The sequence below is a fragment of the Daktulosphaira vitifoliae genome, unplaced genomic scaffold, assembly GCF_025091365.1.
Source record: "Daktulosphaira vitifoliae isolate Bord-2020 unplaced genomic scaffold, ASM2509136v1 Scaffold_1, whole genome shotgun sequence".
Taxonomy (NCBI): Eukaryota; Metazoa; Arthropoda; class Insecta; order Hemiptera; family Phylloxeridae; genus Daktulosphaira; species Daktulosphaira vitifoliae.
In genome coordinates, this window is record NW_026099572.1 from 70,152,225 (window position 1) to 70,162,429 (window position 10,205).

The following is a 10,205-nucleotide window of genomic DNA, read 5'->3' on the forward strand; positions in this document are numbered from 1 at the left end:
CCCTTATTTTTAACATATTAATAATCAAAAACCAGCATTAATTTAAAACAATTTTTTTTGTGTTTAATTATTTTTAACTTTTTTTTTTTTTATGTAAATTCTATTTTTTAATAATATTAAAACTTAGAAGTGATAGAAAAATCTAATTGCACATTTTAAAACATCGCGAAAAAATGATTTAGAATAGTATACTTTTGTTTCTGATGGAAATTCCTTATANCTAATTGCACATTTTAAAACATCGCGAAAAAATGATTTAGAATAGTATACTTTTGTTTCTGATGGAAATTCCTTATAGTTCAGTGTATAAAACTTATAACTTTGTTAACAGTTAAACTTTATCTGTTCAGTACAATTTTTTTTTTATATAGATGCTTGTCTTTATCTATCATTTGGTTTTTTTTTATAAATCTAACCCTTTACCTCTTGGATTCAAAATAATAACTTTTTTTTTTTTTAGTTAAAGTAAATCATCAAAATTAATTCAGTTCTGGATATTTCAATTGTAGAATATTTTCAAACAACAAAAGTTACTAGGAAATTATAACTATTACTTCTATTTAAGTTATCTATTACTAGATAAATGCAAAAAAATATTGAGATTTTCTGATAAATTTACAATAAATAGTTGTTGCGGCAAGTTATGTGGTTGTGTTCAACTTGCAGCCCGAATGGAACCGGTTACATATAGTAAGTGGGGATGCCGTTCGCTGTCCGGTAAGTCGTCGCCTTATCTAGTTAGTTAACCATTGTACGGTCTAGTTGATTAGAGGCATTAGCGCCGCCACGAGTTTTTTCCGCGACTTTGCGGTATCATAATGTAAATGTGAATTCAGTGGATTTACCGTGCGTATGATCATTATAGTTTACTCGTGTTTTGTTTCATTTAAACGATTGAAGTTGGTTGAACATAACAGTTATAATCCAATCCTTGATGTTTTGCCCAGGTCAGATTATTGTATTCTATAACACTTAAAATTTATATTTGTACTCATTTTATTACAGTGTACTATTTAGTTGTCATTATTAATGTAAGTGGGGACGCCCAACTATAAAGTTTATTTTTAATTAAACTAATATTGTTATTATAGACAAAATCCTTTCGAGTTTCTTATTTACTAACTTCTTGGGGTTTCCTTTAATTCACGTCCTAAGTCAATCAGGCCAACCGATATTTAGGAGCCTGTAGACTAACAATAGTAATTGTAAAACTTTCTGACTGCATATTGATTTTAACGATACAATTTTTTTAATTGTTATAAAATTTTCTATTTAATAATATCAATTTCAAACTTGCCAATTGAGCTATAAGTTATGGAAAAATAAATTATTTTTTTACATTTACAACAATCAACTTTAAACGATTAAAAAAATAGGTTAAATATGTCAGTTTCCTTATTTTTAACATATTAATAATCAAAATCAGCATTAATTTAAAACAATTTTTTTTGTTATTAATTATTTTTTTTATATGTAAATACTATTTTTTAATAATATTAAAACTTAAAAGTGATAGAAATAGTCTAATTGCACATTTGAAAACATCGCGAAATGTTGATTTAGAATAAATGTATAAAACTTATAACTTTGTTACCTGTTAAACTTTATCAAAAATTACCAAATCAGTATAATTTTTTTTTTATATAGATGCTTGTCTTTATCTATCATTTGGTTTTTTTTTTTATAAAATTTCTTATTATATTACCCGATAGAGTGGGTAATTTATTTGANATCAGCTGTCCTCAAATCGCATTCAATAGCATCCCTCCATCTCTTTTTTGGTCTTCCTCTATCTCTTCTTCCTTCAACATTCATTTCTATAACTGTTCTTACAGCTTTCGATTCTTCTTTCCTCATACCATGACTAAACAATCTAAGTCTATTTTCTGTCATCTTATCCACGATTGACGCAACACCTATACTTCCTCTTATATGCTCGTTCCTTATCCTATCTTCTCTAGTCACTCCACTCATCCAACTAAGCATTCTCATCTCTGCTACACTTATTCTCTGCTCTACTTTCTTAACAACCGCCCAATACTATGACCNGCTCTACTTTCTTATCAACCGCCCAACACTATTAACCATACATCATAGCTGGCCACACAATTTCATACTAAATTTAAAAACTATAATTAGTATTTATTCATATATTATATTTTAAAATCAAAGAACTACTAATCAGGATATAATTAAAGAAATAAGAGTTGATATTGCTTTTGAAATAATCCACCGATTTCTTTAAATGAAACACTATCTACAGATTTGCATCGAAGCGTTTCTTATGATAGTGATTTTAATCACTGTCAGATATCATCTATACTTGTCCCATCTATGCCTCGTCCACACTGTGCCTCGACCCCACTGTGCTACCGTTTTTTAGAAATAATTTATATAGCAACATGTTATAAAAAATTTGTAATATTATAGTCTAGTAGTAGCACAGACATATAGAGTAAAAAAATTATCAAATTACAAAGTAAAATGATTTAATTTGGTAGTTGAAACCTATCATATCAAACTTCATTCGTTAATAAATATTTTGAAAACATTAGAAATTAATAATTTGAATTGTCTTTATGGAGAAAATGTAATAACTAACTGTTTAATTGATAAATTAGAATTTTTATTTCAATTTTTTTATTGTAAATTATGACAATCATTAGATATACATTCTGTATTGCTGGTTAGTGTTTTTATAAGATCACAACAATGTGTCTGACTACCATTGTAAATAAATACCTACGAATATCGAAGTCATAAAAAAATCAATTAGCTACCTGTATTTGTAATTCCTTGTGTATTATACATGAATATTAACTCAAAAATCAAAAAATTAAAAAAAAACAATATTTATAATAATACTATTTTTTCTTACACAATAAAAAATAACTAGATTTTAGAGATTGGTCAATAATATTTATTAAAATAAAATATCATAAAACTAAAAAGAATTTCTATAGTTACATCAATAAATATATAGTTAGATTATAATATATAATTCAGTTTGCTCTCGAAATTTATAATTAAGTAGTTTTGTGTTAATATACAGTAAAATTTTACGTTTAAATAAGTTGAAACAATCAATTATAATTATATATATAAATATTTTGTTAAAATGTTTCGAATTAACTTGCAAATGTTGAGCAATATTTCGCTATATGTTATTCAGTGGTCTATAGCTATTGGTTACATAATACTACTCATAATTTGGATGTTGTACAAGTTATATGAATTGATCATTTTAGATTTTTATCGAAACTTTTTAAAAGAAAACCCTAATTATGAATCAATCAAATGTAATAATGAATTTGAAGTTACAACAGCAAATATGATAAATTCTGGACTTGAGTTAACAAATAGTGTTTTGCTACCCGACGACAACAAAATGATTGTTGAAAACTCAACTGTAACACACAAAGTGGAACCGTTAGAGAGGATTCAATTTAATGCAGTTGCAGCAAATTCTGACAAAGAGATTAAAATTAAGAATGCTATTGAAGTATGCAATCTTCAGATAGATATAAACAATCCTTCAAATTTAGTAGCTGATGGTGAAATTGATAACAAGGCAGTTGAAACAAAACCNATGGTGAAATTGATAGCAAGGCAGTTGAAACAAAATCTGCTTTAGATAATGATATGAAATCTCCTATTAAAACGGATGTTGTATTGACACTTGCTAGAGACGTGAGTAAATTTGACGTGTTCTCTGAACAAATTGCACCTAAAGGCACTAAAGTGTCTAGAAAACGTATTGATAAGCAGAAAAATGCAGTGTTGAATAAAAAATCTTCTCCCATAAATAAAGCCAACTATTTGTATGTTGGAGGTATAAAATCCACTACAACAAATGAACAGATCATTGAAAAATTCTCTAAATTTGGCAATATATTAAATGTTGAAATTTTTGACGGCGCTTATCGTTATGGAAAAGAAAGTAAACTGAAATGTGATTTCGTGTGTTTTGAGCACAGTTCTTCAGTAGATAAACTGCTCTCTTATAAAGGTCTTACAGATTTGTTGAGTAATGATAATAAGGTATATGTGGACAGACGTATAGAAAAATATGAACCTTATCCGAATTGTATGTTGGATAAAGCATAATATTATGCTTATTAGTCAATATATTAAATATATTATTCATTAAATGTCCCTGAAGAATATTCCATGTACCTGGTGAAAACACAATTAAAATTATTTTATAATTTATTTTTTAATATTAAAAGGAATGACAATTTTTATTGTTTTAATTTGGCAAATTCAAAGACATTTAATGTTATACTCAATTTTGTTTCATACTTATAAGTAAAAAAATCTCATGTTATTTCATATAATTTAATTAAATTCTCACAATAAAAGTTATCTATAAATATTTTATCTGAGTTAATCAAAGTAAAAGTGCATCCATTTGTATTCATGTATATAGATGGACTAAGTTTTAAATTTATTTCTTTAGTTGTTTAATTAACAATATCAAATATTATCCTTTTTACTTTAACTTTTTTTTTTTACTTTGTAATTTTTGTGTTCTGTTCTTAATAAACTTTATTTAAACAATATTTGTTCGTTATTCTGTGTGAAAATATTTAAAAACAATACAAAATAATGGAACAAAAAAAACATTCCTAATGTAGAAGAACTTATGAGAAGATTAAGAATTGACTAAAAATACATTATTTCATTTCAAATTTTCATTTAGATTGGCGAAACCACACATTTTTAAAATTTTTGGTATTATTCAAATTTATATTAATATATTTCTATTATTTATTACAAATATATATATATATACATAGAGTTAACTTATAGTTAATTATAAATAATTAATTTACCTTTGACAACGTCACATTTTATTTATAAAGGTGTACCTTAGGGTGACCCTTAGCTACATGAGAGGTTTTTTTTTTTTTAATATTTGTAAGTGCCACCCCCTAGAATTATTCGAATACATGAAAAAATAAATTGTACAAAATTTGGAGACTATTGGTCAACTCTAAGACGTGCCCCAAGGGGGTTAAAAGTAACCCCCTAAGGGTGATTTTTTAGTTTTTTTTGTCTATCTCAAAAACTTTAGCTTTTGCGAAAAAGTTTATTTAGACTTTTTTGTAGGTATACAATTTTTCTATAAAAAGTATATTTACAAAAATTTTCAAAAAGTTCTTATTTAGCCCTAAAAAAATAAAAATGTATATATTCTATTCTTACCGTTGAAATTGTTAATTTATAAATCGTTCATTGTAAAAACATAAAAAAAATTCATGTAACCGTTGTTTTAAATTTAATTTTCTATACATTTTTAATTCGACATTTTTTCTATTATTTACTATTCAAAACCTACAATTTTTTAAATTTTAATTAAAAAAAAACGCATCAGAATAAAATTAATACCGTCTCAATTTCACTTGAAGCTAAAATAATGTTAACTTACAAATTTATATACAACCAGAAACTTTATAAACTTGTAATAAAAATAGATAATGAACGAATATTATTTAACTCTTTGATTGACAATTCAAATTAGCCCTGAAACAAAACAAATTTTCAAACAATAAATGGCCTTAGCTATCGAACGAGCATGATGGATTGGGCCAGGAGTTTTAAAATCAATTCTATGTAAAGGTGTTTCACCAAAAAATATTATGACCAATTCTAAAAGTCATCTCGAGGTTGGTATTTTTGTAATTGTTCAAAACTAAATTTCAAAATATCGTTTTTTTTTGTTTTTTATTTTTCTAAAATAACAGTATCTTCTATTCCACTTAAGTAATTTGTTTTATTTATATTTTGCCAAGACTTTTGGAATTTATTGAAAACATCTGGTTCAGATGACGTATTAAATTTTACTTCAAAAACACTTTTCAATATAATTTCATAAATGTGATTTCTGCATGGTAAGTATAAAATATCACACCCTAACATTTGCATGGAATTTATTTTAAAATTCCTGGCCCAATCCATCATGCTCGTTAGATGGCCAAGGCCATTTATTGTTTGAAAATTTTTTGGTTTCGGGGCCAATTTGAATTGTCAATCAAAGAGTTAAATATTCGTTCATTATATATTTTTATTACAAGTTTATATATTAAACAATGGTTTAGTGCACCAATACTGCATTAGCGCCAAATTTAGATTTACAATTTATTAAAAATATAATTGATTATGAACAAATAGATAAAGATATTTCTAAAGTAGTTTTAAAAAAAAATTTTGGGTCACTTATGGTACTTACTATCCGATTCGGCAGCATTGGCATTTTATGATGATGATTTATGTGAAGATACTAAAATTAAAATGGTAAACTCATTAAATAATCGGGAAGAAGATCCATGTACAAACAAACGTATAGTAGTAGGAATAAATGAAATTTATGATTTTAAAAATAAAAGTATAGATGATTTTATTTCAACTGAGTCAAAAAAAAAAAAAAAAAAGTTGTTTGAAAGATATGACTTGAAGTACCTCCGATGGGAGGTCTCTTCACTCAGTCTCTTCTGTTTTTTTTTTTTTTTTTCTTTTTATGTTATCACTTAAGCTTATTGTTCAATATTGTAACAGATAGCGTAATAATTAAAATTTTGTTAAAAAAATAAAAAAAAAAAGAAAGATATGACATTGAAACAGATTTTTTAAATATCATTCCTTTGTCGTGGAAAGACAACAGTCAATATATCAGAGGAAAAATAATAGTAAATAATTTAAAAGATATAATTGATTTGGGAGAGAAGGGCGTCAAACTCATAGAAGAGTATAATAATATTTTAACAAAAGACGAAGCACAAAAACAATACCTATTACAGATTGTTACAGAATACCGGCGTTGTTTTCCTAATTGCAATAAAAGAACTTTATGCCAAGAATTTAAAAAATGATAAATTATTTAAAATATGTAGTAAATTTTTTTATTACCCTTTTTTTTTGTAAATAGTTTCTGGTTGTATATAAATTTGTAAGTTAACATTATTTTAGCTTCAATGTGAAATTGAGACGGTATTAATTTTACTCTGATGTGTTTTTTTTAAATTAAAATTTAAAAAATTGTAGGTTTTGAATAGTAAATAATAGAAAAAATGTAGAATTAAAAATGTATAGAAAATTAAATTTAAAACAACGGTTAAATGAATTTTTTTTATGTTTTTACAATGAACGATTTATAAATAAACAATTTCAACGGTAAGAATAGAATATATACATTTTTATTTTTTTAGGGCTAAATAAGAACTTTTTGAAAATTTTTGTAAATACACTTTTTATAGAAAAATTGTATACCTACAAAAAAGTCTAAATAAACTTTTTCGCAAAAGCTAAAGTTTTTGAGATAGACAAAAAAAACTAAAAAATCACCCTTAGGGGGTTACTTTTAACCCCCTTGGGGCACGTCTTAGAGTTGACCAATAGTCTCCAAATTTTGTACAATTTATTTTTTCATGTATTCGAATAATTCTAGGGAGTGGCACTTTGTAATTTTTTAAATTTTATAAATACCACCCTAGTGTACCTATACGGTAAAATAAGTAATTATTCAAAACGACGTAATCAGGACTGTATTTAGAGGTGGTTAAGGAGGCAAAAATAAATGCAAAAAATTTTGGTATGAGCAGCTACCTATCCTGTCCCTACTCTGAAATCACCACTCCTTCGTGGTGATGGATAAAGCTAAATGACTCTCCAACTTTTTAGTAGATAGTCAAGTATAAAATCGGTTTAGTGGAAACGACAAACCAACCTTATTTATTTTTAGCGGAAAAAATAATCTCCCATGATCTTAAGTATCATGATAATCAATTATCAGCATAAAAATAAACGTACAAAAGTAAGTTTTTAACACAATGAAAAACTGGTATTGGAACACTTTGCAATGTATGTGTTCGGAATAACTTATCAAAATTAATCGATGAGTATAATTCCGAACTATACTCATGTCTATCTAAAAAACTATATTATAAATGAAAAAAACAGCTTTAATTTTAGGTTCTAGTTTTCTTTTTAATTCCTTTTCATACATAATGACATATGTTTTGTCAATATAGATATATTCTAATACTACATAGCAGTTTCAGAGCCGTCTTGATATTCATCTCAAGACTAGTTAAATACGTATCCAAATATCCCGTGAGCACCACACAAGATATATATATATATATATATATCTTTATAGAAAATTTAACATTGCTATAGAGTCACAGTAATAACACAAAGAAAAATATATATACAAGGTGGAACGGATCTAACTGACAACTCATAAAACTTATGATCTACACAACATTGTTACGACTGTGGACTGTATTTTAATTTTTTACGAGAATAATATTACTTAGGTCGCTTAACTATGAATTAATAACACGAACTTTTCTATATGTGAATAGTGAGGCATTTATTAGGAGACTGGTTTTTCTCCACTGAGTAAAACCGATCGTTCGCTTATCACAATGATAATAATAATAAAAAAAATCATAATAATACTCATACAATAGAGCACGCCGCAACATACCGCCGGCCTTGAAGAATTGTCTTCAAAACTTTATAGAAGTATAAAACATAGGCAGTAGTTAACAGTATTATACAAAAAAATATAGAGAAACATAGATATAGAAAATAAAAAAAAATAAAAAAAANCGATATACAAGTATAAAACATAGGTAGTAGTTAACAGTATTATACAAAAAAATATAGATAAACATAGATATAGAAAATAAAAAAAAAACAATAAAATAAAATAACAAACTAAAAACTATAAATAACACATTATATCCCATAAACTACAAATATCTAAACCAAATAATTACAAAAAATCAACTAAATATAAATGCATAAAAAAAAAAATTTTTTTTTACAAATGAATATAAATGGCAAAGTAATTTTCGTCGATTGGCAAAGGACACAAAAACCTAACTCCTCGGCGAAAAGAGCCATTCATGGTTTTGACGTCGGCAACTCGAATGACACCGTCATTTCCGGTTACTACATTTATGACACGACCAAGTCACCACTTTAAAGCCGGAATATTATCGTCCTTGAGAAGCACAATGGTGCCTACTTTTATCTTAGGTCCTTTCTCACCAACCCATTTCGTTCTCTCCTGCAACTGCACTAAATACTCCCGACTCCAGCGCTTCCATAAATTTTGAGAATATTGAGAAACACGCCTCCAACGTGTTAACCGGTTACTTGATATGTTCGTTTGATCCGGTTCAGGTAAAGCAGTTAAAGAATTACCAATGAGAAAATGACCAGGAGTGAGAGGAGACAAGTCGCTTGGATCAGAAGATAGAATCGTTAATGGGCGACTATTTAAGCATGCTTCCGCCCTGGTAATTACAGTAAGTAGCTCCTCATAAAATAAATGGGCATCTCCCAAAACCCTACGTAATAAATATTTCATCGACTTTACTCCAGCTTCCCACAGACCCCCAAAATGCGGTGAGCGCGCAGGAATAAACTTCCACTCCACTTCGTTTTCAGACAACATATTATTAATTTTACTTTGATGTTCTTCAGTTTGAGATAATTCATACCATTCTTTAAGTTGACGATTTGACCCGATAAAATTTGAGGCATTATCAGAGTACAAAGTTTTACTTTTTCCGCGTCTATCAAAAAACCGATTTAAAGCACGTAAGAAAGCATCGGTACTTAAATCACTGACCAACTCAAAATGCACCGCATGTGTCGCAAAACAAATAAATATACACACATAGGCTTTAGTAACCGGTGAATTTTTCCTCAATCCTGTTTTTAACAAAAATGGACCACAGAAATCTATACCTGTGGCTAGAAAAGCTCGACCCGGAGACAGGCGGTCCCTTGGTAGATCTCCCATGATCGGCTGCACCACTTGAGGCTTGTGACAAAAACAAATAACACATCTATTAACGGTAAATCGTGCGAGGTTTCGACCGTTAATAGACCAATAATTTTAATAAAAATAATTTAAATAATAATTTAAACAGACGCTAATAACGCTTGTGGGCCACTATGCATTAACTTGATGTGTTCCTCTCTAAATAACAATTTGGTAAACGAACAATGTGACGGTAATACCATTGGATTAGAAATGATCGACCTTGAACCAACTTAACTAAACATAACCTCGCTGTGTTTCTTTCTATCGCACTTACAAAGCCATTTCGCTTAGAAGTATGAAATACATTTTTCTTTTTGTAAAAATTATCTATTGCGTTATTTTTAAATCTTAAACAATAAGC

The 10,205-nt window shown here is 27.5% G+C and overlaps 1 protein-coding gene across 1 annotated transcript; it reads right to left on the reverse strand.

The window, feature by feature from the left end:
• Positions 1–8,983: 8,983 nt before the first annotated feature.
• Positions 8,984–9,820, reverse strand: LOC126895247 (uncharacterized). The gene has a single exon (XM_050666901.1). It carries the CDS (start codon positions 9,818–9,820, stop codon positions 8,984–8,986), a length of 837 nt encoding a protein of 278 aa, XP_050522858.1.
• Positions 9,821–10,205: the final 385 nt, after the last annotated feature.

Coding starts and splice junctions, on each gene's coding strand:
- LOC126895247 (XM_050666901.1), bottom strand. CDS start 9,820: ATGGGAGATCTACCAAGGGACCGCCTGTCTCCGGGTCGAGCTTTTCTA.